This window comes from Bombus vosnesenskii, unplaced genomic scaffold (genome assembly GCF_011952255.1).
Source record: "Bombus vosnesenskii isolate JDL3184/JDL3185 unplaced genomic scaffold, Bvos_JDL3184-5_v1.1 scf7180000013314, whole genome shotgun sequence".
Lineage (NCBI taxonomy): Eukaryota > Metazoa > Arthropoda > Insecta > Hymenoptera > Apidae > Bombus > Bombus vosnesenskii.
Genome location: NW_022882960.1, coordinates 1,928,961 through 1,956,744, shown reverse-complemented (window position 1 = coordinate 1,956,744; position 27,784 = coordinate 1,928,961). Strand labels below are relative to the sequence as shown.

Genomic DNA, 27,784 nt, shown 5'->3' with positions numbered 1-27,784 from the left:
TGTCACAGAACAGTACCTTAGACTATGATACATTGGATACTCACGAACTAGAATTTTATGATGAGAGTAGCTACATCATTTTTCAGATACTTTATAGTTCACAACGTGCATTCATTATACCCATAGCGTAATAAAGCAGTAGAATTCCTTCCTCAAAACATAAACGTGTATCAGTCATATTCAACGAATTCATTTTTTGCAGATGACAGACATCATAGCGTTCTTGGTTGTTCTGATTGCGGTCAATTCTCTGAACGCCCTCCAAGCCCCATTCACGGGTTTGGATCTCGCCAGGGAGCTCCAGTAATTTGTCGACTTGATCTCGATCGAGGAGCTCCTCGAAATATCGAAAGCATACCTGGCCCAGGACGAACATTTCCAAACAGCCATGAAGTTGATGAACAGCAACGAGTCGAAACAATGTGTACAAAACTTGGAACAGGCGCCTGAATTCAAGGTGCTGCTGAACTATACGCAGGGCAATGGTTTTGATGTAAACTTGGTGGTGAACAATTTCAACAAAGCCCTTAGTATCCGACCTCTGACCTCTAAGATAACAGCTTACTTGATTCCTTACAAGGTCACCGGTGGAATCAATGGCTATATGGATGACCTGTCGCGTCTCTACGAAGACAAAATTGAGCACGCCAAGGTGTTTAGAGACTTGGTGTATGAAGTGGTCTTGAACAAGTACTTAACATTCTACATGTCCATTTTCTCGAACAAGAACTTCCTGGAAGTGGCACAACAGGTCGTAGACGTTGGTTTCAACATGGATAGAACAATTTTCCAAGCCTTGTCCCCATTTTTACTTATAATTTCCATTGCAATTTAAAGTTTTACATATTAAAAAAGCATGTATATTTGATATTTCAATGGTATTTATTGCAGCTTCCCGGAATAAGGAATAAAATATATTATGATGAATTAAAATATCATCTTTTTCATGTTATGTCCCTTTTATCTTTGCACTACACAAAAAGTTCGATTTTTATAGAAGAAAAAATTTTGTTAAGAAGTTATTAGAAAATCTGCGATAATCTGCATTTACTCAAAAATTGTAAAATTTCGAAAAGGTAGTGTTTTTAGAGAATAATTTTAGGAATATGTTTATATGTTTAGGGATAATTTTGGGAAAGCGTGAAACATTATCATCAAAATCTTGCAAATAATATAGTATAGGAATGCATATGCAATTCCAGGTATGAACACTTTATCCGTAATTATGGATACGTGAAAAAATAGCACAAAATGACAAGGCAGTACGTGTATTGCAGCGTACGCAAGCATTTTTCTTATGTATTACGAAGCACCATTTTTCTTATGTATTACGAGTGACGATAACGAGATATTATCAAACGGAAGGAGCCCCTTTACCGATTATTCGCTATCTTTCAGCTGTCAAACTCATCTACTGCCCCCTCTCATTCGGCCATATCTTTTTATTGTAGTAAAATGCAGAGCACGTGTCTTATCCACTTATAATTGACCAAGTACATATTTAAATGATACAATCATATGAATAACATTTGAACGTTCTTTTGAAAATTCTGTTTCTGTCGCAATTGTGCATATGTGCGGATATTTTGCAAATTATAAGCTAAATTCTACGTTACTAAAACCAAATGTGTAAAAATAAAAAATCTGAAATGTATTATGTTTACATTCCACTGCAGTTTATTACTCAATAATGATTATTAATGGTTCATGACAATTCTTAGGTGACTAATGCCTGCGTTAGGTAGGCGTGCAGCTCATTGAATAGTTCGATCGCGAACGTGATCTCTAGTCCACCCTCTTTCGCCCAGAAATAGTGATGATGTAGCACATCGTTAGTCTCAATCGCGTTGCAAAGCTCCAGGTAGTCTTTGGACCTCAACGTATACAGAAATCTGCGGAAGCTTGCCGAGTATTTCACCTTTTGTCGCAACAGTTCGTGCAGCTCGTCCAGTGGCATGGTCTCCAGGATTTTATTGATCATCACGGTCAGGCCTCCGGCTGCCATACTCGGATCGTATTTGATGAACTTGGGAGACATCTTCCAAAAGCATCGTATCTTCTCTTGCCAGGAATCCACGTCCAAACCATTCTGTCGCAGAAAATTGATCAATTTGTTTGCTTCAGGCATGTTCTGGAACTCGCGCAATATGAATCTCTTCTGGTCGTTCACGAAGCTCACGGTATCTCCGATCTGGGGGTCGTATTCCATGTATCTTTCAATGATTCGTTGTACTTCTTTTATAGGGACGAACGCCAAAATGTCTTTGAGATCTTCGTCGAGGGAGCTGTTGTCTTCCAATGGGAGTACGCTTAATAAATCTGGATCGTTCGATCGAACTCTGATCCGATAGGCAAGGAATCCGAAAAAAGCAACCGAAGCTGCGGCTACCATGGTAACAATCATAATTTGAGGGTTCATGTCTTTCAGAAGATTAAAGTTGATTCTTAATGTTGATTTAATAAGAAATCATTGTACCAGATGATTCGTTTCAAGTGCAAAATTCTTGACCAATTATCGACAGGGTTTGTTAATGTAAATCCACTGGTCTGGCACAACATGTAAAAAACGGGATAAGAGGTTAGAGTTGCGAACAATGTTGCAACTGCGCAAAGTTTAACCCTTCAGAAACTTACGACGAAAGTTTGCACACTTAAGATACGGAAGAGAGAAAGACCTTGTTCAAAGTGGCCGAGTAGATTCGCCAGGCCATCGTACGATGATAGACATCCCTTTGCTAGGTTAACGTTTGACGCGTTCCTTAAAGAACACACGAGACGAAAGCAAATTATGACGGTTAAACTTCTATTGGTCGAGATATCCTCTTTTTGACACGAGATTTATTAAGCTAGTGGATTTGTGCAGCAGTTACGACAAGAAATTTAAGTTTTCTTTATTCCGCGAATTTAACAGGGCAAGCCATTGCGAAGATTAGCATGCACCTGCGATACTACATTTTTATTTGCGCTGAAAGTTCGCGAAGTCAGCGGAGTTTCATGAATCTAAATGTAGTGGTTGCGCGAAACTACCTTCACATATGTCGTTGAACGAAATAAGGAAGATAATAGATAATTTTTAAAACTATTATTTATCCTTCTATCTACTATTAAATTAAACTGCTATTATTATCCAATGAAACCTAGCTAACTTTTTAATGAATAAACTATCTCTGAATAATAGAGAATAATAGAATTTCATAGCTAATCATCCTGTCAGATGAGCAAATCACGAAAATATTATTTTCTGCGCAAACTACATGCGTTCAATATTTCATTTGACAAAACGATTCTTACTATGCACCAGTCTAATATTATTTAATGCAATCATTTCATATAAACTTATAATAATTGTTTAAACGCAAAGACTTCGAGCTACATAGATTATTGAAGAGTTACAAGTGTAGGTCTGTAATATTTTTTAATTGAGAAATATAGTACATGTTTCCTATCATTTCCGCAATTTTCCTTTCGCATGATTCTATCATCATTTCGAGAAGAGTCGTGACATTGACATTTTTAAACGTTTCACTTAATAATCAAATTCGCATCGTCTGGCGTGATGGTCTTCTTAAGATGCATTTCAAAGATATCGTCAATATTTTATCATGCAAGCGAGCTACGTCACAATACGTGCACGATACGCGATGATAGTTAAAATGAAACGTAATATAGTAAAATGAATGGTTGCAATACAATTGTATTCGACAGATTATGGTTATATTTCGAGGATTCTTTACGTTATCATATTGTCACCTAATCCACCAACACATAATTACATAATTAATAAATCTACTCATTTTTTCTAGTAAATAACGCATGTGCGCACATTATATATTGTACTTAATATACTTTGAAATTATTTGATGTTTGATACACAAACTTTTACATATTTCATACATTTTTACATGTTGCGCAAGGAACGTCTAAATATATGACATACGGATATATTTGACTACTTCATTTATAGTTTATCTTATTACCATATAATTTCTTTTCATTTAGAAATTTCCTTTGTAGGTACTTTATTGCATAGGAATATATTTTGCGACGGACCCTTATGTCAGGGGTGGTTTCATTAAGATTTTAAAGTACCTTTCTTAAGCGCTATTTTTAAATATATAAATATTTTTAAATATAATATAAATATATATATAGTTGGAGTATACATATATTCTAGCTTACAAAAAGCTTGATAGCTGAATGGTTGCAAGATTTTTTACACCGTAGAAAGTCATCATAATTGTAACGTGACATGAAACCACATAAATAATGTGGATGCATCAGTGCTATTTACCGGGATAACTTTTCAGGAAATAGGTATTTAGAAAACAATAAATTGGTGCTCAATTTCAACCAGCCGCATCCTTTGCGTAATAGCATACATTACAAAACAGATTATTTTGAACACTCGTAATATACCTACGATTTCTTGTAAACAATAATCATCGATAAAAAAACGTGAAACATACACACATTCCTTATCTATTACAAAAAATAGGTAGGCTATTAGTTATATAACATTACAGATTATCATGAGCCAAGATAATGTCAATAATGATAAATTCCTTGAAGAAGTAATCGTAATCTATCGAGTACAATTGTGTCGCAATGTTTAATTTCAATTATTATTTCCTATCGTACACTCAAAATGCTATTTCTGCGTGATAAAAGCAAACGATACCTCCAAAATATGTTTTAAGCGAACTATTAACTTCATATATAAATTTGATTGGTGTACACAATTGAAAACTCCAAACATCGAATGATTTCTATGTATGAACCGATCTTTCTCAGGCATTATTTTAAACTGGACTTATCATATTGAATAGCAAGTGGTGATAACAATAAAATTCGCTATTATTCTTCGCCACTAATCAATAAATGATGTTTGACTGTATAGGCTTGTATATAGGCTTATTCATCCTTATTATACTATAGATATATTAGGAATTTTTCAGATCAATTGATTTGACATATAGGAAATTTTTAGTGTCTATATTTGTATATTGTTTTTTTTTCATATTTTTCCATTCATTTATCTATAAATGGTGAGAAATTTAGTTTATATTTTATTGTATGGTAACATCTTGTTATGACTGAATGGAAGTTAACAAATTTAGGGAAAAATTATAAATTAAGAAAGACTTGTAGTTGTTATCCCAACTCTATTATCTGATAGAAACAGAATTACATTGGCTACTACTGTTTCGTAATTTTGATTATATCGATATGATTGATAGCCACAGATATCATTTTACAGTTTTTGATTATGATGTAATGTTCGTTAGGAAACAGCAGCAAAATTAACAACGCGAAATTAAATAATTTTAACTTTTAAACAATTCCCACACAGATTTTCCTGTCATGCGAATTATTCATTCGGCTCAATTTCACTTTAAAAAGCAGGAGTTTTCTATTCAAAATTTCTCATGGAAATAAAACTTTAATCCGTAGATTATATAATGTTACTTCTTTTTCTACAAATATTTAACATTTAATATTTTCTTTAATATTGTATTTAATATTTCACCATTGTGTTTACCATGTATTTAATATTTTAACATTAATTTCAAATATTTTCTATGTTATAAAAAAATGTAAAAACACTAAAAAGTGTAAAAAAGAAAGAACAGCATTATTTTACTAATGTCAATTAACTTAATATATTTATTAAATATTGTTCTAAATTTAGCATACATATATATGAAATAATTTTACATGTTACAAGTCACAATTTTAAGTCAATTATATGTACATACAAACGGTCTATACGCGCATTCTTATCTGTAATGCTTAAAGATATTTATATATCAACGCTTTAGCTATGAGAAACGTGAAGAAATTCGTATGGAACGTATTGCTGTCGACATAGAGGTAGTTAAGCTGTACTAGTATTCTTTGGAAATGAGGATTCGTGAAGGTACTTGTGTAAAGGTTCTCGTATTGAAGAGATAGAATTTCGTGCAAGAAATTTTTGAAAACCTCAGAAGTTGCGACCTTGTATTCGAACAGATTCAACATATTGTACACAGATATGACTTCTGAAACGTCTTTTACATAACCTGCGATTCCTCCGGTAATTCTGAGATTAGAATTCACATTAGTTTTTTCGATATTCGCTGCCATGGATTCTTTTACGTCTTTCATTAAAGTGTAACCGTCAAGACCTTGGTTTAGCAAATACTTCATGAGGGTTTTGTATTCAGGTAAATCTTCCACGTCTTCGACGAAGCCCTTCATATCATCGGATTGCAAGAAAGTCATAATCCATTGGAATTCCTTGTCTCTGGCTTGATATACTTGCGTGAGCTCCAGTACTTTGTCGATGGGCACCAAGTTCACGAAATCCTGCAATTCCTTGGCCAGGGCACCTGTGCCAACGCTTGGCAACATGTAAGCGTTGAGATGGCTGGCTGTGGCCAGGATAGACAATACTGTGAGAGCGAATTTCATCTGAAAATTGAGATGAATTATGAAAAAATGGAAAATCACGATGAAATTTATTGAAATGATTTAGCGTTCGATCATTATGGAATTATCAATGTATTTATACAGTGTCGTTAATAGAATTTATGTTAATTAACAGAAATTGGTATGTATATGTTATTGTACAATGTACTCAAATGATATAGGAATAAAAATCTTTAATTAATTTCAGAATAATATATGAATGGTTCTAATTACAGTTACAGTTATGAATTACAGTTAATCCATTAATTCTTAAATTGTGAATGACTGCAATTATACTTAAAACTATATGCTACTTACTGTAGGACCTGGTTTTTTTCTCATTAATGCCGGGAGAATTATAACGCCCATCAATTTTTCATTCCGTCTTATATATCACGGTGAATTTGACTTACTCATTCTGATAAGATTATTTGAATTAGTCATTATTAAAAAGGTCACTAATATATGAGACACGAATAATGACGTTCCCAAATCTGATTCGTCAAATAGATAATTAATCCAAATGAAACTATAACTCAATTTTAGGATGTGTAAAAAATAACAAGTAACAAGAGTATAGTACTGCTATTTTATCGATACATGTATGTCGATATTTTTAGGAATTATAAGCTTTTTAATGCTACTTATCAATGGAAAAATTGTTCGATTAAATATTTTTCACTTTTTTGCAGCCAGAATCAAGAGAACGTTTGGATGTAATATGGATTGTAAAATATGAAATATTTTTATTTTACATTATCTATCATCTATCTATTATCTAGCATCTATTATTTATTATCTGTATTTTATATTGTATCATACATGGAATATACGGAATGTAATGTAAAACACATTTTTGTTATTATTACGTGTTAATATTATATCACAAAAAATTTTCATCACGAAAAGTAAAACTCATCATTTTTAATGGATAATTATTTTTTAAAAATATAATCAAAATAATTGAAACACTGAAGGCATCGTATCGTTTATACGCTCCAGCTTGAACGAAGTTAATGCTTTAAAAATTTGCAAAATTAATGGATATCATAATTAATTATATTATATCGATTACAGCTTTATATGAAGTTTAAGGCAAATAAAATGTTAATTGCTGAATGAGATCTATGACATACCCACTTTAAGTCGACGCAATTAGTGCAGTAATTTTTTTGAAAATGATAAGAAATGATCACCTAACTATCAGACTGCTGTTATAAACATTTATGTGGCGTCCTCTATGTCGACGCTTATGAATCACGAACTCATTACGGTTGTAAAACTTTGCAAATCGGACGTGACAATCAATGTAAACATCGCTATTGTACAGTACCAGCCAACTGTGCGAAAACATAGATTGTATACCAAATTAACGTTGAAAGTAAATTCGAACCGAAGTTAATAATGACAGAATATATTTAGTTTCAGGTCCTTCATCACCGTTAAATTAATTATTAGATGTGAATTGTTAATTATTTAAAACAATATATATATATTATATATATTATATATATTATATTATATATTATATTATATTATATTATATATATATATATATATATATGCTTATATATATATTATTTCGAAATATACATTTTCATTAATCGTACCTACTTTGCATCTATTTCTTTTCTAAATTAATGGATAATTACCGACAAACGTAAGAAACCGTATGTATCATATACTTAATGATAACTTATTAAACACTTAACTAATGTGTAGGTATAGCAGAGTGTAAATTATCGAAACAGGTAAGTAGACAATCTAGTAAATCGGTAATAATGTTCTTCGATAATTCAGACAAGATAACATCCGATATAGAAATTGCCGATTATATTTTTAAGTCCCGAATCAATATTGGTTTAATTGGAAATGGCGAAGCTACTACATTGTGCAATATTACTTAGTTGAAAAAAATGCTAAAACGTGAAAAAAGAATTTAATTTCTATTCTAAAGAGCTTGAGTAGTATACTTATCGTAACATTAAGTAAGAATTAGTTTTTCAAAGATGGATCCCCAACCATTAATCACATCAAAAATGGCTTATGCATACCACAAATTTTTGTATACACATTCCAATAAAAATGAAACACCACTTTCTTGTTCGTTAAATAACTTATCTTACTAAGATAGTATATTTCCTTAAAATAAGTAGAATAACGCACCATATTTGTATCATTAAAATCCTCACCTCTTTATTTATATAGAGCGATTCAATAGATAGATACAATTATACATATAAGTGCTTCTTTCCCAAAGGTCACTAAAATGTTTTAATATCAAGCACCACAGAAATTTCTATATTAGAACATTAATTTGACTCTAAAAATTCTCTCGCTCATATTACTATTTTTTCTAAGACTTAGAATTAATCCCAAAAAATCGCGTTCCATCATTAACTGCCTGTCTTGGTAAGTTTAAGATCGATTTGTTGAATAATGATCAATTTCACCCCTCGTCGAAAATAGTTATTCGTTAACGCCGTATTTTGCTGATCAAACAGAAAAGCAAAAGGGCACCGGGTGCAGCGAATGGCCTCAAGTAGCAACGGTAGCTATTCGATAAATAAAAGAGGACCGTGTTCGAGCACGTGGCGCTAACTTTTAAAAGGAAAGTATGGGGTGTCTTAACCGACGCGTCTTCTCGGTTGCCGCGGGGTTTAGCCACCCTTTCACTCTGTCCTTCTCTGGTGAGAACTAACAGAAGGACGAACAAGGGGAGGAACAAGCTGGTGCACGCTACTTCTCTAATTAAAATTGTTACAATTTAATAAGCCTCGAAACTTGCCATTGGCGCGTTAGGATGAAGCAGGAAGTCATAAGAGGGGCAAGTGAGAAAGAAGGGAAATGACACTTGAATCCACGAAGCTTGAGGAATGGAAGGCGAACAACGATTGGGAGAAAAAGGGAGAAAAGAAAGTTCTAAAAAGAAAAGACGATGTGGCTGAACGCGATAGGAAAACACGAATAAAGATGATTTGCACGAAGAGAAACAGACACAATTTAGTAAAATTGAAGTGACCTAGCAATATGAAGAATAAGAAATAAACAAGCAGAGAAAATAAAATAATGCAACCAGTAAGAGTAGTACTCTACCAGACATAAATCCTAACCTATTTTTGTTTTTGCCAAGATTAAGCGAAATCTTTGAAATATGTTCAAATTAAAATATGTATATATGTATATTTGCTCTATAAGTCGATGAATTTTTGCTTCACAACAGGAAAATGAACATACCACAAAGTAAGTTTTCGAGATTTAATGGAAATTAAACGACTACAATTTGTTAAATTCTAAAATAGTCACAAAAAAATCGAGTTTTAGAAGGTCAAGCATTATTCAGTGATAGGTTCCTTTTAGAAGTTGAAATATCAAGAAGTTGACTCTGGGAAGATGAATGCCAAGCACTTTTTCGATGAAATCCCTGATAGGGACAAGGTCCACTCCGTCGTTGATGACCTTCTGTCTCATTTCCAGGAAGATTGGTGATTGGTAAACCGTGTTGACGATTCTCTGGAATTCGTCGGAGTGCAGTCTTTGCATGAAGTTCTGGAAAGCAGGGGAGGTGTGCATCTTTTCATTGTACATGGCCGTGAATTTGTCTAAAGGGAGGGCAGCCTCTACAGCGTTGAACAGAGCTTTCAATCCACCAAGGTTTGATAATGTATTCATCGATGAGAATTCCATGGGTGGTACGTAGTCTTCCATACCGAACAATTTGTGGATTTTGCTGATCACCTTTTTCATGTCCAAGCCAGAGTCTTCCATGTACCTCACCAAATTTTGATATTCTGGCATAGCTTCGACCTTGCGGACCAAATCGTGGAATGCTTCGCTGTACATGTATTCGATTGCCCTCTGCACTTCGTCGTCTTCCAGGTAGGACATAACGATGTTCATTATTTTGTTCTCGTCGACCAGGTTCAGGAAGTCATGAATGTCCCTAGATAGTTCGTCAGAGGCGACGGTTTCCGACTTAGGCATTTCGAAGATTGGGAATTCAATACCAAGAACGGTGTAGATGATGTCTTCGATTAAAATTATGTCAATTCCTTTCTTCACCAGCATTGCACGGAATCTGAGGTAATTACTGTTTTCGTAGAGAGCGTCCACAAATTTTTGGTTATCCTCTGACTTCAGTTGGGCTACGAAATCACGCCAAGCGTCCGATGTTCTCATCTTGTACACGTAACCACGAATGATTGCGTCATAAGAGATGAGTTGCTTCACGTCTTCGAACAAACCTTTCACTCCACCAGTGATTTGTTTTTTGCTAAACTGCTGGAACGGTGGAATGCCAATTATTTTGTTTAATTTATTCAGTTCGGCGTAAATGTAGACACCATTTTTTTCTAGATAGTCTGCGAACTTATGGAACTCGTAAAGAGTCTCGATCTCCGAGATCATTGTCTTGAACTCTGATGAGCTGAAGTATTGAAGTAGCTCTTGGAATTCGGAATCTTCAGCGGCATATTCTAGGACGACAGAAGCAACCTTGTCCATCGGGATCAAGTCCAGGAAGTATTGTATATCTTCATGGAGCGGTCCCTTGCCGAAATCTGGGAGATAATGAGAGTTCACAGTTGCGAACGCAAATATCGCCGTGAACAGTACCACTGGGACCTTCATCTGCAAAACGGACGGTACATAGATAATTCAATAGTAAATGAAACGCAATGAAAATAGAAGCATTTTCGATGGTATAAATCGAGACGAAACTTTAACCCATTTAATGAGGTTGGATTAATTGATCGCGTTAAAATTTGCTTGCTCAGAAATTGTTTAAAATTGCTCAGAAGCCAATAAATATAAAACAAACTTGTTGAGAAACTCATTTAGACAACAGGTATTTAATAGTTTTTAAGCATAAATAATTATAATATAAAATTTTATTTTACAACGATCTGTGAACTCACCGTAGTTCTGTGGGAAAACTGTAGTACCTCATGAATTTTCTATCGGCTAGACTGCTTTATATATACTGGAACGTATTCAAATAAATAAATGGAGATATCGAGATACCTGAAAGAATGATAAGATTTCATTATACGTGCACCTGTGTCTCAGCACTTGCAGAGATTAGTGTCTTATTGTAATTGATTATCAGTGTAACATTTACAGATCAGTAGTATTTACAGTATCAACATCGCGCGATTTTTATTTTCATTCGGGATTACATTTTTCGCAATAAGTGACTAATCATTAATCTTATTTACTATCTATACTATAATTATTATTGATGAAATATAGAAATATAGGGAAAAATTTTCCACTTTTTTACTATCTGTATTATTTGCATCTACCATAAGCAACATGGAAATATATAAAGTTTGCGCGGAAAGAACATGACGAAATTATTTTTGATAATTTCATGACTTTTATGCCCCTTGGTAGCTAAGATAATTGGAAAGGAAATCCCACAATCTAATGAAGGTACAATGTATTTAACATGGAATTGATTATTGTATTTTAAAATCACTTCGATTTTCTGTAATCTTCATACACCTTGCATCCACATTTTAATTTTTTCATATGTAATTTCTTTTTACATATTTAGCTTTTATATAATGCACTTCAAAACATCATAGCATGAACCCATAAAATAACATTGCAGTCTGGATAATGCAATTTTGTTTCTTTCATAGCTTTTGCTTTGCATCTGCACATTTATGGCAACAAAGTAGACGCATCGTATTTGTAAATTTCATTTTTCTTGACTTTGCGGTCAAATTTCTACACAATGCATTCTGTTGTTAAACGCAGCATCCAACGAACTACAAATGCATTCGTTTTCAGACCCTTGATGCATTTGTTCATTATATTACAAAATGTAACTTAACTTTTCGTAACATAAATTATTTAGTTTAAGTATCTGGGGTTGCACTCATTTAAAGGATTAAAGATTCCTTTTTTCTTTTTGACGGTGACTATTGTGCGGGAAACATCGTTTAGCTTTATCTTTGAGTACGTAATTAGGATCAAAATGTTATCGCTGGCATTGACAAATTTTATCTCTGTTATATTTATTCGAGCTTATAATTTCTATGACGATAGTAGACAACTCATTATACATACCAGTCGAAATGATCGTTAAGAATTTTTGCAGGATATTCCATCTTGTCACCAGCAATTCTTTTTGACATAAAAAGAATTCTATTGATGTGAATCTTTTATCCACAACTAAACTGTAGGCAAGTAAAGATGTATCTGGACAACCTGCTAGAAACTAGAGAAACTGTCCTATTGATGACTAAAAATAAGAAAAAGTGGTGACATAAAGAGTATTATCTCTATGATAACATGTTTTTATTTCAAAATAGAAAGCAGTGCTGATTATCAACTGATATCAAAATTAGATGTACTGCTTTTAATTATCATGTATCGAGAGTATCTTATCTTCATATTTCTGAAAATATCTATTTGTTGTTGTTTTATGCTCTGTTACTAACGCTAGCAGCAATCAGATTCAATATGACACGGATATAATAGTGACCCTAATTCAATTAGTATTAATCATCATAGAATTAATTTATCTACACTCATTTAACCTATATAAGAGCGATTCTGCAAAGGCGGGATTTATTTAGCAGTGATTTTATCCACATACTTTTTCATTTAATTTATGAATTGCAACAAGTTTAAGGTGTGACAGAGAACATTGCTACAAAAACGGTCGGACAAACGAATAACTATCATACATGTAATTTTACTTTTTTAGAAACTATCTACTGGCGACTGAGATATCGTTAATAGTCTCATGTAATTAACTGTATTTAAATATTTTATTTAATAAAAAGAGATGATCTTTTCTCACACTTTCTATCACAAAGAATTAATTAAAAGATAATTACTTTTCAGAAGGATTATTTACAAAATTTGGACATCCAATATCACACGTCAATAATAATTTGTAATCGCCTAGATTATAAATGGACTAATTACCAGTCCTGATAATTGTCAGCTAAATTTAAAAGTGGAAACAAAAATAATTAAATCTAAAAAACAATCAATACTTATTAATCATAAATGAATCATCAATCTTGACAAATTGTCAGTTAAATTCAAAAACAAAATTATTGCATTTTTAAAACTTTTCTTTTCTTTCTTTCTTTTTTTTTTATACGTGGGGAAATCTTCATGGATCCCCGCTAGGAAGCGGCGGGATAGTGTCGGACTATACCGACTAAAACTCCACGGTGGATCGCCGGACGCTTAGTTGGAATGGCCGGGACCCAGAAAATTTTCAGATTACTGCTGGAGCACTCCTGCGTCTTCTCCTGTCTGAGGGAGTCGTTCCTTGGTTAGTTCGGGCATTGGGAGGGGCCACCCCTCTCTACGCTATTCCCTGGGCTGTCGTGCAAGTCTGAAGAGGTCCAGATCCTCCTTGGCGTGTCGGTCTCTATGACCACCTAGAACGACGTAGGGCCGTCCTTCGGCGCGGAACCCTGCAAGGGTGGGATGTTCTCACCCTCTCCCGCTCTGTTCGTTCCTTTACGAGCATTACGCTTTCGCAATATGAGCGTACTGCGAGGAGCTCTTGTCGCTCCCTCAGCATCGCTTTCACAACTGACGAGGGGTCTAATCTTTCGCCAATTGTCAGCCGTAGAGGCCTCCCACGCCGGATAAAATTCTAACGTGTACTGGTCCGTGTCTTTGCCCTCGCCGCAGTGGTGACAGGTGCTCGTCAGCGAATACTCCATGTCTTGCGAGCACCAGCGTCATCCGGAAGGATAGTGGAAACCCTCCGTGGTCTCTCCAAGTCTCCCAGTTCGGCAGGAGTAGATGGAAGCGCCACCGCTCCCACACCTCACGTCTAACTTCCCCCCGAACATCTCGGGCCGCCTGCACGGTGGGGGGACAGTCCCCGCCTGAGCTTTGGTTCCTCTGGTCTTCGTACACTTGTCGGAACGCCAAGGCCTGGATCTCGAACGGAGGAAACACCGCCAGGATAGTTGTCGACGCATGTGATATCGTCCGGTATTCCCTTACGATCCTGATGGCGGTTGTCCTATGAAGCCTCCTCAGCAAGAGTAAACTACGTCGACTTTTCATCAGATCCTCTGCCCACACTGGAGCCCCGTACAGGACCCGAGAGCATTTTTAAAACTAACGAATATTTATTCCTTAGATAAACAAACTGGTGATCAATCCGCGTTCTTTCTTGTAAACTAAAGTAAATAAATTGTGCACTTTATACTCTAACGTTCAGGACTGAATTATGACATTACCTAAACAATGCAAGGCATTTTCTAAGTTTAATATAAATGCACTCAACACACATTTTTCTCAAGCACGCGGATGCTTCTTTATGTCACCTATCATATTGTTTAACAGGAGACTGAGATCAGGTGATTGGGAATTTTAAAGTAAAATGTTATAAATTTTCAAGCGAATTACTATTCAATTTTGATGTTAAATAATACTTAGAAAAGATAACAAAATTGGAATATAATACGTACCAGGGAATTGAAAAGGTGGCTGGCAGCAACAGGTGATTGTCAATTTTAGGTAATCAAAAATGACCACTTGTTACAAAACGTAATAGGTGCACTAACTTGTTTTGATTACTTTTGATTTACTTCGCGTGATTTCATTGTTAGTACCATAGACATGGATTTTTTTAGAAATAATTTTGCAGACAGGGAACCGAGATGTAAAAATGATGAAAAAAGTTGCATGCCGATGACTTTTGTCAATAAAATGAAGTCGATTAAAGTAAAAATAAATGTGAATGATAAATACGACCATTGTAAAGTAAATATAAAAAGGAAAATAATAATAAAGTAAATAATCTCAAATTTATTCACTGAACATAAGATGTAGAGTAAATTTTGTAGTTCTGACATGACAGAGGACTGAGAATTGCATGAAGAAAAGGTAATTTTTGATATAAATAAACTTAATTGATAGTACTTCATAATTTGTATTTAAAATCACAATTATTATCTTTCTCTCTCATGCAAATATAATTTAATGTTTAAGGGTTTTAACGTTTAACGTTTTTAAGGGCTTTAAAAAGTGAGAACCGTAAAAAATTTCCACTTCTGTGGAATCACTTATACTCGTACATTTTTGTGCTTTTAAATTGTAGATAGCTTACGCACTCATAATTATATTTTCCATTTGAAATACAAAATATTTAAAGCTATATCCCCCTTCTCGTTATTATATTAATTAATTTGTCTCGTAATATTCTGAAACATATTTCTAATTAAAACTGTTTATTTCGGGATATTGTACAAATAAGTGGATCTCGATTTACCAGGAATGTTATAAATGTCGTGAAAAGAATTATGAAGTTTCCCAGCACATAGTGTTCTATTGTAACATTACGACTTAAGATACAAGGCATGATATTAATGAAGATGAAGTTAAGAATTTAGTCGCAAATAGAATCTTAGTTCTTCGTCTAAAATTTCGTCTCTAATAGGTTCTCCTTTGTAACTTTTAAGTCATATTGCAAATCTATAATTAACAATTTGGACATCAGATTGCTTGATAAAAGAATATTTCATTTTATTTTATATTCTATACTTTATACGACAAAGACTAATGATTTTCATCCTACGATTCTAATTGAGGATTAATACCTGTGCCGTTTTACACAATTGAACTAATATCACTAATGATATTAGCGAAATTTGTCAAGTTATAGTTTACAAATTACTAGTATTAATAAAATCTTATCAATCTTTTGATTATTCTATTCAACGAAAAACTATAAAGATACAAAAAGAGAAATCTAAACTTGCAACTTACTAAGTTACTAATATCATTATTTACAAAATTATCGTGCCAGAAGATACTGATCTTCTTTAACGAACACCTTAAAGTTCCTGAAGGTTGAAAATGAAAGATTGGAGCAAAGGGCACTTTGAGGGAACAACATTTGGCGACGTATTTATATATACGCTTATTTATTGATTAAAATTAAAATGATATCGGAATATAGAAAAGAACTATAAAAATTTAAACGGAACAGGAGACATGGAGACCCAATTGGTTTTCCATGAAATCTCTGCCCTTGTTGAGGTTGACACCGTAGCTCTGAAGCTTCACTAAGAAGTTATTAAAGACAGGATTGGCGCACACAGCGTCGACGAGTCTTTGAGAGGTGGGGGATCCCAAGAAATGTATGAAGTCGGCGAACACTTTGGAGTTGGCCAGCTTCTGCCTGAACAAAGCTCGGAGCTGTTCCATAGGCAGCATTGCTTCAACTTGATCGAGGTAACCGCGGATTCCACCGGTGACGGCTCTCCTAGCGCGGTTTGGTGGGACGAGTTTTGCCAGATGCAGGAAATCATTGACTTTGTTCGCCAGGTAGTACGCATCGAGACCGGCATTTTGCTGGTAGTTGAGGAGGTCCCGGAATTCAGGGATGCTTTCAAGACCAGATACGAGGTTCCTGAATTCGTTTGTTTGCAAATAGTTTAACCATGCTTGCATTTCTGAGTCTTGGTTCATGTATTCGTGAAGGAGCGCGACTATATCGTCAAGAGGAATAATGTTGACGAAGTCCTGGAGCTCAGCGGCGAGAGCACCGTTTCCGGTGCGTGGGACTACATAGGCATTCAGGGGACTGGCGAAGGCCAGAACAGCCAAGACAGCGGCGAATTTCATCTGTAAATGTATGTGAAATATTCGCGAATAATTATGGATGAAATTAAAATTATTCGAGATACAAATTTAAAATAAATTCGATTAGATGGCAAATTAAAAGGCAAGTAACTTTTAATATAGAGAAACAGATGAAAATAAATCTTTCAGAGCTGAATAGTAATATCAAATTAATGTCTGTAATATTTATGTTACATGTACTTGTATAATATTTAGAATATCTTTTTCGATGTTATATTAAATCGTTTTGTGCATTACTCACCATGTTGCTTAAGTGAACAGAGTCAATTAAGTATATCATCACTGTAGACTGCCAGTCATTTATATACACATTTAACTACTGATCTATTCTCCATTACGATTAGATTATATCAATTAATACTCATAAATATTTTTTATTCTTTTGGGACAGATCAAACACAGATATGTGAGATGTTGATAAGACGAAACATTTTAGTGATATTTATCTTTCAATATGACGATTCGATCTATTCCTATCAAGTCATGGCATAATTTTTTTTTGTAATCTGATTAATAATTTCAGAAGAATTTATCTATTACGATATTGATATAAAATATCATCTTTGTCCAGTAACCATTTTGATGTCGTTCGTTTTCAGAATTATATTACGTAAGAGAGCTAATTACAAACAAAACTTTATAACATAGCTTGCTAGAAAAATAAAAAGGCACAAATTCATCATTACACGGTTTCAGAAACCAGCAATAACGGAAGACTCTGAGGTATTTAATTGCAGTATGCCACAAAAACGGCATCGTAATTGTTCTCCAAAAGGACAACAAAAGGTTCGACATTCCACCTGCGTTCAAGTTGCAACGGTGAGTCGTATCAAATTATTTTCTACTACTGGCCAGGCAAACTTTTGCTCGATATTATGGCAGCACGTGGTGGTAACAGCCTTCCATGGTGGGCTCATCGTTACTGGCATAACGGTCTCGAGGATTTTCACGACGAAACAGGGAACAACTAAGGAAAATGTGTTCGCAGTTAAGGATCCACCCGTTTCTGATTGGCGATCTCGATATTAGTAGCAAAACTCCTTTCTGAAATCGAACTTGAATCGTAAAAGATGAGTTTTCTAAAAAGCATCAAATAAGTGTTTGGTTACTTTTAGTAAAAAGTAGATGCATTTAGAAAACGAATTAGGTTGTAGAATGACAGAAGAATGACTTAATCGAAGTTTAATTAAAAATTTTTATTCAATCAATAAAGAATACATACAATTAACATTGCATAAAAGAAATTTTCGTGTTACTATTGCACTTAACTATCGCATAGAAAATTAATCGTTTCGATGTTTGAGCATGCATGGGCCGATAACATCAAGTGAGTGTCCTACACGCTTATCTGTTTGTGTTTGAACAAGATAAGCGCATAATGGGCCATTATCGAGAACATTTGAATATGTTATTTGACCGATCGATTTTGGAGATTACCGATTTTGGCGGTAATCGATAAAATTTCGAGACACATTCACATTTAGCTATCCTTGTCAATTACATTCTTATTACATCTGTCAATCTGTTTGTTGTTTTTTAAACTTGTTATTCATTAAATCAGAAAATCAATTCGCTTCTTGACCCTGTACTTTGGGAATCTTTGTTTTTACTTTCACTCGTATGACGAGTAATCTCCTGTAAACATCTTTATTCCGAATAACGTAATTATCAAAAATAGCTTCTAAAAAGTAACGTTGCAAATACTCGAACTAGAAAACATTCGTGTACCACTTATCGTGAATCTTTCACTGCAAGAAAATTCACTTTTCATTTATAGAAGGGCATCTATAATAACGTTAACAATTTTCTAACAAACAATACGCAACGTCTAAAACCTTTTAAAAGACGATCAGGACGATGTCCTCTACAATATATTTCAAACTCCTGTTCGGAAGATTCGCGAGTTTGCTGCTATAACTCGCAAAGAAATCTGTTGAAACAGGTGTAATCTGATGAGGAAGACCGGTAGCGAAGCAAACGCGATGGCCAATTGGAAATCCCCTTGGTTTGATGGACGAAAAAAAGAGGTCGATGGAACAGGGTCGAAGGAGAGAGACAAAGTTCGGTCGCTCGTTCCTCGTTAGGGACTGCGCGACGCAGCTTTCAGCGGAATCGAAAACGAAGAAGGAGTCTCGGACGATTCGAAGGGATCGAGGGTAAGAAATGCGGCGGAAGAGGTGGCCGTAACAAATCCTCGGCGAGTAATCGAGGTCGTGTCTTGGCCAGGTTTTACTCTCAAACACTTAACTCTATTGAGATTGGATTCCCCGGCAGTTCTCTCCCGTGCGCGAGCTTCCTGTTCCGCTCCTTGATCCTCTTCCTCTGTTTCGTTTCTCTTTCGAACAACGAGCTCTCATTCTCCTTCGTCCTTTCAAGATCCACGCCCACGACTGGTTGGCTGGTTTCTTGCAAACAAAAATCTTATTGCAAGCGACGCGATAAAATGCTCCGAAGGGACGAACGAGACCTATCCTTCCATCCACGAACTTCGATACTGGACGGATGGATCGTATGAAGCTCGTCGAAGCTTTCTTATGGGTAAGATACAGCGTCTCGTAAAAGTTAAACCGAGGGTTCATTTAACCCCTTAACCTACGATTTACGTTAGAGAATTTTGGACCGAAAACGTGAACAAGCTATTATATATTATATTATATATTATATTTGGCCCAATCATCGTACTACGGGCTATGCCCGTTATATTTACGTTTGACCGATCATCGTACTACGGGCTATGCCCGTAGGTTAAGGGGTTAACGTAAGCTAGGTATGCTCGAATTTTCTTCGTTTGCTTAATTTTTCCATCGTTAGTGTCACATTAAGCCGAGATTCTATTTAAAGAATTTTCTTTCTCCAGTTAAACCTTGAAAAATGGTGAGATTTGGTTGACCCTATAATAATATATTTTTAATACTTTCTTGATAAGCGGATATCATCGAAGTTCTGAAGACCTCCGATTTAGAGAACTGATTTCTTAGAGAACCTTCGGACGCCGAATTGAAAAGCGATAATATCGAAATCGAGTAACAAGGTAATAATATTTGTGAATAATCAGTATCATGTTGATAAGTAGCGAGTTATCGGCATCTTCTACTTACAAATTTCGGATAACGTTAACGGATGACTACGAAGGTCAAGCTACACAAAGATAGATACACAGATTGTGACATTGGATGACCAGGATCAAATTCTCGTTTGCTACAATTAATTAATAAGCAGATGATCGTAGAAAATTTGTCGATGCTATGAAAGATCGTAAGTTTCCACGCAAATAACCTTATATTCATCAAGAAAAGAAGAGTCTGTATGTGTGATTTGCAACAAATGACAATGAACTTTCCGTGCAAAATTCATCTGTGAATTCGTAAGATACGATTCCGGGTCTGGACACATCGAGTCTAATATAAACGTCTTAGAATCTGTGAATCGTGGGATCCAAGGGATATCAGTAATTGCCAGGGAACACGAGGGTTTCAAGAAACTCTGGACATCAAGGTATAAAGGGGATGCGGTTCAGAGAACGTGGCTGATCATGCAAGACTATATTGCTGCTCAGTGCTGAATCTGAGAAGTTCGCAATCGCAATATTCTAGTCACACTTTCCACCATCGCGAAACACATTGATTTTATCCTAACCTCGAGAATTTCTTCGAGAACTCCCAGCTCTTTGTCTTTCCGAGTCTCTTAGGTTAAAGTTTGCTTGGAATTACAGATGTCTGGCTACTTTCACTGGTTCGTTTATTCGATACCTATACCACATAGGATTCTTTGGTTGAGATTAATTCTTAATATATTTGGAACATTTGTTAATAGAGAAGCGATAGTAGTGTAATATCGTAAAGTAGTTTGAACTAGAGATCGGTTGAAAATAGAAAAAACCGTGTACGTCGTCCTTCTGTGGTTCGTTTACATTTAAGAGCGCCTATGTGACTAAAGTCACCTAGTTCTTACATAGGTATGAGAAAAACAATAGACAACGTTAGATCAGAAGGACGGTTTCGTGTTTCAAGGTGAGACGATCGAAAGGTCAGAGTGTGCGAGTCGAAAAGTGTGTGTGTTGCGAGAGTCAGAGCTAATCGAGTCGTCGAAGAGTAGAGTCGTTAGAATTAATCGAGACACCGAAGAGTAGAGTCGAGAGAATTGATCGAGTTGCTAGAGAGAGAGAGAGAGTGTGTGTGTGTTAGATTCGTTGTGACGAGAGTGGCCAAATAACTGTAAAGTTATTTGATATAGATACGAGTATTGCATTTAGTTTCCGTTAAACAAACATCGTTTCTGTCAAATTTATATTTGTGTATTCAATTTAATATTAATAAATTGTAAGCAATCGGGAAAAAATGTATATCTTTATTTTCCGATTTTACAGTAGTCTACATGCTTTCAAATTAAATTACTACTTATAAAAGATGTCTGAAAGTTCGCAATAAATTCTACTAAAGAAATACGAATTTTATCTATCACTTTCCAAAAAAATGAAGTTGCAGAATATTTCCATTGCTCTCCGATAAACATTATATGAAACAAAACAATCTTTTGTTCTTCACTTGAACCTCAAATTACGATATTAATTAGATTAGATAGGTCACGTAATTCATAAGCCCGTTAATAGTTCAATTTTTGGTTGATATCGATTTGACAAACATTCAGGAAGATTTGACCAATCAGAAAGAAGCGAGTTTCCAGAACGAACGGGTCATATCAACAGAAGCGAGCATGAGAGAGCGAAGCGAGCCCAGCGAAACCGAGTGCTCGCTTGTATTTCAATGTCGACGCATCCGGTTGGGTCGACGAGTGATGTGGTCTGCTATCCTCGTGCATCCGGCGGTCGCCAAACAGAGCACGGCCAGTGCTCTCGTTGTCTGTTTGCACCGTTTCAACTTTCCTTGACCCGACATGACCGTCACGATCGTTCCTCTCGTACAAATCTTCCTGCTAGTCCTCAAGAAGATATGCGACAGAAAAACGTGCAGAAAAATGTACATTTGCATTCGATTCTCGTCAATCGAACATCAGAAACATCGTTTTTGGGGACATATTTTCCAAATGTATTTTTGTCAACGTTATTAGTTCGGATGAGAGCAAACATACGATGAAAATGTTGCAACTATCCATATATGTCGAGGAGAAATCGATATTTTTCATACCTTTTACGCGATATGGAACATTTGTACGTTTTGAAACCTTTGAGTGCTGTTTGAAGTTTTTCTTTAAGAGAGGTTTCGTTGAACTGGGTTAGGGAGGTTTCGTAAAAATTAAAAGGGTTGTCTGCTGATGGCACGGCTTTTAGCTTGGTAAGCATGGAGATAATGTAAATTGTTATCGAAACTAGATACAAATGAGATTCAACAGACTCTGCGCAAATGTCAACGCAAGTGTATAAGCGTAAAGTCGAATTGCTGATTTAAGTGAAATACGGTAAAATACTGGGAAACATCGTATTCCAGCTACCGGTCAATTATTATTGACGAATATTTGAACAGTGAACAAACTATGATTGCATCGTTTTATTTCTGCTTACGTGTAGAAATAATGAAAATAACACCGTATAGAAACGTTCGTAACTAACACTGCGGAAATAAAAATTTTATGCGTTTTAACAAAATATCTAACTTGGGTCAGAATTAAGTTATGAAATTTTTCTATAAGATATCTCTGGAATATAAAATACTAGTTAAATAAACCTTGAAAACATAAAAAGATTTGCGATCACGTATAAAACAGAAATATTCCAAAGATCTGAATCAGAATGGAATCATGCGATTGTTTCATGTCTATCGATTTTCGAGCATAATATTATCCAAAAAATCTTCGATATCTCTATTGTCAATATCACATGATTCTCAAAAGTCAGAAGACAATTCGACTTTGACCTTGTGGCGCGGGTTAACGATAATATACAACAATCCTCTCTGTTAAGGCACCATTATAGATGCGGCGTTTGCATCGTGTGCGTGCACCTACGCGCCGCTGTGATAACGAGCAAACTTTTCGCTCCGGCCACTCGAGCAAAGTAATTATGCTCGTATTCCTCGTCGAGTTACATTAATTAACGTCGGCTGCGGTCATGACGGAAGCGACGTCGGCTGCTCGCGAAGACCTTTCCAAGGGGTGACTATCCTCGTGTATACTGAAGAATCCCGAGTAACGTAAGACGAAGGTTTAACACGCATAGTTAAATGTAACCGAATATACAAAACGTCCCGCGTTATACGACAATCATCTCAGGAATTGATCGCACGCTTGAAAACAATAAAAAATGTCCATCTAAGCATGTCTTTTGTTCCGAATTTTGTTTCCTCAATTGTTATCTGGTTACTAGACTGCAAATTTTTATTGCACATACGGGGAAAATATATGGAATATCATAAATATAAAAATACCCATTATAAAACTTAGATGAAGCAAAAGATGAAGATAGATGAAGCAAAAGATGAAGATAGATGAAGCAAATTTCTATTTACACTACACTTTTCTAATTAAACTAATAAAAGTGTGAATTTACATAGACATCCTTAGTCTAGTGAATATATTTGCAGAAGATACTTCAAATGACTCTGTATTTCAGCCTGTAGACATCTTGTCATTGATCGCAATGATATCTTCGATCTTGTAAGAACGATACAAAGGCATATTTGCTTTGCAGCAGCATTTCGAAGGCAATAAACCATGAGGTGTGGAGCGCGGTCTTTACCGAATTTAACGGGACAGCTGGTATCTTGTGACATACACACAGGTGAGACGGTCTTTCGTCGTGGCGTCCGACACCAAGAGCCAACAGTGGGGGGAATCTCTTGGGTCACCAAGCGAAATCACATTTCACCTCGATACACCCGCTTCTACGGGAGCAATTTTCTCGAGAGCAAACAAGCAGACCTTCTCGCATGCATTAAAGTTTGAACGGGTTCGCAAGAAGCCAGTGCACGCCACTTCCTGTGTACAAGGTCGAAAGTCCTCCCAGGTCTTTGCCGATGAAATGAAATTTCGATCGATCCACCGGGCGGCGCGTATCGTGATCCTTCCAGTGCAAGCCTTTTCCCAGAGTTCCCGCTTCGCGATCACATATAGATATTACAGGACATTACTTTTCGAATATTTTGTTTTCAAACAGGGTCGTCTTTTCTTTTGCGTCGAAAAACCTTCGAATTTGTCGTTTCCTACATTGCTCACGCTTCTGTCCCTTCGTAAGGGGATGTCTTTCACCTCTTATCTCGTATCATCGTGAACTGTTGACAATTCTGTTTAGGAATTTTCATGAATTTATATAAATTCATAGCACTATTAACGAAGTACTTTATTTTGAATTTGTTTTTATTGCTTTACTGAAATTACTAAGAAACAAACCTGTCACCTTATGGGTATCCCGTTCAATTGTCGATTATAAGAATAAATATTCGCTATAAGTCCTCGAAAGTTATATCTTCGAATATATTTCTTATGCAAATAGCATTCGTCATTCCTCGGTTAGATGCCATTAGGTCGGGAGTATAATTTTCGTTCGAGTAAACCGCTTATATCTTTAGAATGACCCCGAGAGACTCCGTCCTGTCCTTTTGTAAGAGCATTGTTTTGGACGATGCAGTTTATCTGCATGGAACCACATGTTATTGTTGTGTACTTTGCCTACGTTCGTGCACCGCTCGTTCGTATCTCGTGATATAATAACCAGCAGCGACAATGCTTTAATCCAGGGACTGGTGCAGGGCACAAAAGGTGTGAGCCACGGAAGTAAGCTGATTAGGAAGCTGCCCCCTTGTTCTCGGATTCTGAACCTCCCTTCGAGGCTCCCCTGCCCTTCTCTCTCAACTCATCTTTCTCCTCCCTTCCTCCGATTCTCTCCTTTTGCCTATACTTTTTTAACTACTCTTCAATTTTCGCCTCCTTGCTTTCCATTATATTCTCTCATTTTAATGCAATTTCTCTACCGTCTTATTTGAATTATTAAAATTTTCTTCTTTCGCTAATAGGGGTTGCAGCGAGCAAACATCGACCCTTTCAAGTCTTCACTTCCCAAGAACTTTACTTTACTTCTGCATCGTTTTGGCATCAAATAGCAATGCTATCGATATCGACAAACGACTGCCTTATTCCTTCCACCTTACGGAAGCAAACACTTCGTTGTTCCACACTTTTCGAGAACTCGACCAAAACATGTTTTCGGTTTCTCGCGGAGGAATCTTCATACAGCACTTTCTAACGATAATATTTCGCACAGCTTCGATCACCATTACTGCAACTGCGAGTAGTCTCTGTGTATTTGCCAACTTCGCTTCTTTCGAACTTGTTTAGTGTAACGGCTCTTTGAAACAGTTCCGAGAAGCAGAACCGTTGTATTGCAAATTACGTGCTTTTCCTCGAGCGTCCCTGTTTTTTCCGAAGTTTACCATTGGAAATCTTTCAATCAACAACTGGCGCCCTTCGTACTTTCAATCAAAAACTTGTCTCGAGAATTCCAATCTCAAAAATGGATACCAGCCTGTGGAATATTTTTACTATTCGAAGAAATTGTGATAGTATCTCGGAAAAATGATAACTCGTTCAGTAACAGTAAATCGTTCTGTTTACTGGTTTCTAATTTCGAGAATTTGTAACCTTGCACAATTCCAAATACTTTTGCGTGGACATGATTAAATAAGTGTTATTATATAATTGCAACGTGATATTACGATAACTTTTATCAAAATTAAACGATACGTATTAGCGGAGACTTTACTATTTTAAAGATTAATACATGATAAACGTTATGGAGGCTTCAAGCTCTGAAGTATTAAAAAATAACCGAGCTTAATTGCAGCTCGCATTTGCCCTAGCCCCAAAAGCTCAATTACATTTCAAGACACAAACGCCTTAGACGATTCCGCATCTTTAGTTATTCCTAGTCCGAGTTGATCATAACTCTGCGACCTGTTTACGACTCCCCATAGAGCAACACACGAATATAGTTCCGCTGAATAGAATAGAACCTTCCTAGAATGCAGCTCCGTTCTGAAACCGCGAAATGGTTGCAGCGTGTGAGGCCACGTTGATCGTGTGTAGGCGTGTGCGCGCGAGAGCCAGCGGTAAGATTTTAATCTCTGGTTTTACGCGCGAAAAGCCGCGCTAATCTTCCGGTGAAATTTACGCGACGCGCGCGAGCCGCCTTTTAAATCCGCCGGAAGTGCTTGCACGTGATAAGTATGGACGATGGCCGCGATCATCCTCTGACCGCTTCCCGCACAACCACTTCGTGCCTGCAACAAATTGCGAGAACTGCTGCTAGAAAAATCAGAAAATTTTTTATTGCTGAGTTTTTAATCTTTTCTAAGTTTTGTTTATTAATATTCTACTCTATAGATTAGACAGCACAATTCTATACATTTTGAAGAAACTTCAGTATTCATAAGGTTACGAAATTCTTTTTAGATGTTTAACTTTCGTAATGAGTTTCTATTGTACCTTCTAAGTATATATTGTTTCAATGAATTTTTATATCTTAACAAAGTAATATGTAAGTTACTTTATTTATCTTTCTCAAGTAAATTTATAATAGCATGGAACTTTGGAGACCAATAAAAAGTGAGATTCGGTCAATGAAATTGTTAACGTGAAGGTACGTATAACACGAAATAAATATTCTGCAAAGTATACACAGTGGGCAATGTACATTCACATGAATAACGATAAACCATAAAGCATGTTCGTTTAATTGTCTCATATTATACCGTTTCTCTGCACGCGAGCTTGGTGCTGAATAGAAGAGATCGATTGAAGGATGAAGTTTTTTTTACGATGATCGCTAAATCGTTACACAGACTTCGGCTACATCACGGGAGACGCGCAAACGAGGTACTTAGTTTGGATTCAAATCCGCCAGGATCGTCCAATTTAAAACTTTTCAGACACTTAGAACGTTACGCGGTTCCGTTCTCTCTACGATTGATGCTCAGACGTTGCCTACTCAGAGTCATTCTCCTCCTAGTTCTTATTTATACACGATAATCTTCTTTGCCTTCCTAATTTTTATTGGTAAAAATAAAACAAAACAATTTGCATGCTATCGACATCGCTAAAGCAGCACTAATGAAGTGCAAAAGTTAATCACGTTTCTCTCGATATCACAGAATCATCGATGGGTCAAATTAAATTAACGTGAAACTAGTCCAGGTCGCGTTATTAATAATTACGTAATCCGTTTAACATGTCCTTCGCAATTCTTGCTCGATGACGAAAGAGGAGGAGTTCGCGAATCGGTAAACAGCCACGTGTTATGCAAATCAGGAACAGTCGTGTACGGTGGTCCTATACACAAAGACAATCCCGGTACGACGTGTACATGTGTATAAGGCCGCGAAGCAACGCGGTACGTTATAAGCTGGAACCGGAATAAGCATGTAGAGTCCGTGCCATCATGGTGACACGTGCGAATGTTCCAGCTGAAAGGTGAAACACGCAACACGATACACCCGCTGATGAACCTGGACATTCTCTTCCTCGTTTCATACGTTTTCCACCCTCTATCGACCGTCGCAAGACTGAATTTTCCTAGGGAGAAGTGTAAATCGAGAAAGCTAATTCGAAAATGGAAAATTGGTAGATTATGCTATTTATCTGTTTCGATGTGGTTTTATTGGAATCTGAAAAAGATCTATGCTATAGTGTCAATTTTTGCATAATGACTAAGCTGTACATGTTTATGGATACTCATATTTTTACAAACGCACTT

The 27,784-nt window shown here is 36.0% G+C and overlaps 2 protein-coding genes and 1 pseudogene across 2 annotated transcripts; 1 reads left to right on the top strand and 2 right to left on the bottom strand.

The window, feature by feature from the left end:
* Window positions 1–115: 115 nt before the first annotated feature.
* LOC117235152 lies at window positions 116–964 on the top strand (annotated as a pseudogene).
* A 577-nt stretch (window positions 965–1,541) lies between these two features.
* LOC117235223 lies at window positions 1,542–6,966 on the bottom strand. The gene is made up of 3 exons (XM_033497057.1): window positions 6,766–6,966; window positions 5,806–6,450; window positions 1,542–2,461 (listed from the first exon to the last, which is right to left on the bottom strand). Exons 1-3 carry the CDS (start codon window positions 6,814–6,816, stop codon window positions 1,718–1,720), a joined length of 1,440 nt encoding a protein of 479 aa, XP_033352948.1. The 5' UTR covers window positions 6,817–6,966; the 3' UTR covers window positions 1,542–1,717.
* A 2,725-nt stretch (window positions 6,967–9,691) lies between these two features.
* On the bottom strand, window positions 9,692–17,389 carry LOC117235222. Its single transcript, XM_033497056.1, has 3 exons — window positions 17,327–17,389; window positions 16,423–17,067; window positions 9,692–11,076 (listed from the first exon to the last, which is right to left on the bottom strand). The coding sequence occupies exons 1-3, from the start codon at window positions 17,363–17,365 to the stop codon at window positions 9,787–9,789; spliced, it is 1,974 nt and encodes a 657-aa protein (XP_033352947.1). The 5' UTR covers window positions 17,366–17,389; the 3' UTR covers window positions 9,692–9,786.
* Window positions 17,390–27,784: the final 10,395 nt, after the last annotated feature.

Bases quoted from the DNA above. Each gene is read 5' to 3' on its own strand.
- LOC117235223 (XM_033497057.1), bottom strand. From the start codon at position 6,816: ATGGGCGTTATAATTCTCCCGGCATTAATGAGAAAAAAACCAGGTCCT. The intron at 6,451-6,765 runs GTAAGTAGCATA...CTCAATTTTCAG, and splicing joins GAAAAAAACCAGGTCCTACA to ATGAAATTCGCTCTCACAGT. The intron at 2,462-5,805 runs TATAAATATCTT...CAATGATTTCTT, and splicing joins TCATAGCTAAAGCGTTGATA to ATTAAATCAACATTAAGAAT.
- LOC117235222 (XM_033497056.1), bottom strand. From the start codon at position 17,365: ATGATATACTTAATTGACTCTGTTCACTTAAGCAACATG. The intron at 17,068-17,326 runs GTGAGTAATGCA...ATACATTTACAG, and splicing joins CTGTTCACTTAAGCAACATG to ATGAAATTCGCCGCTGTCTT. The intron at 11,077-16,422 runs GTTTAAATTTTT...TCCGTTTTGCAG, and splicing joins GTCTCCATGTCTCCTGTTCC to ATGAAGGTCCCAGTGGTACT.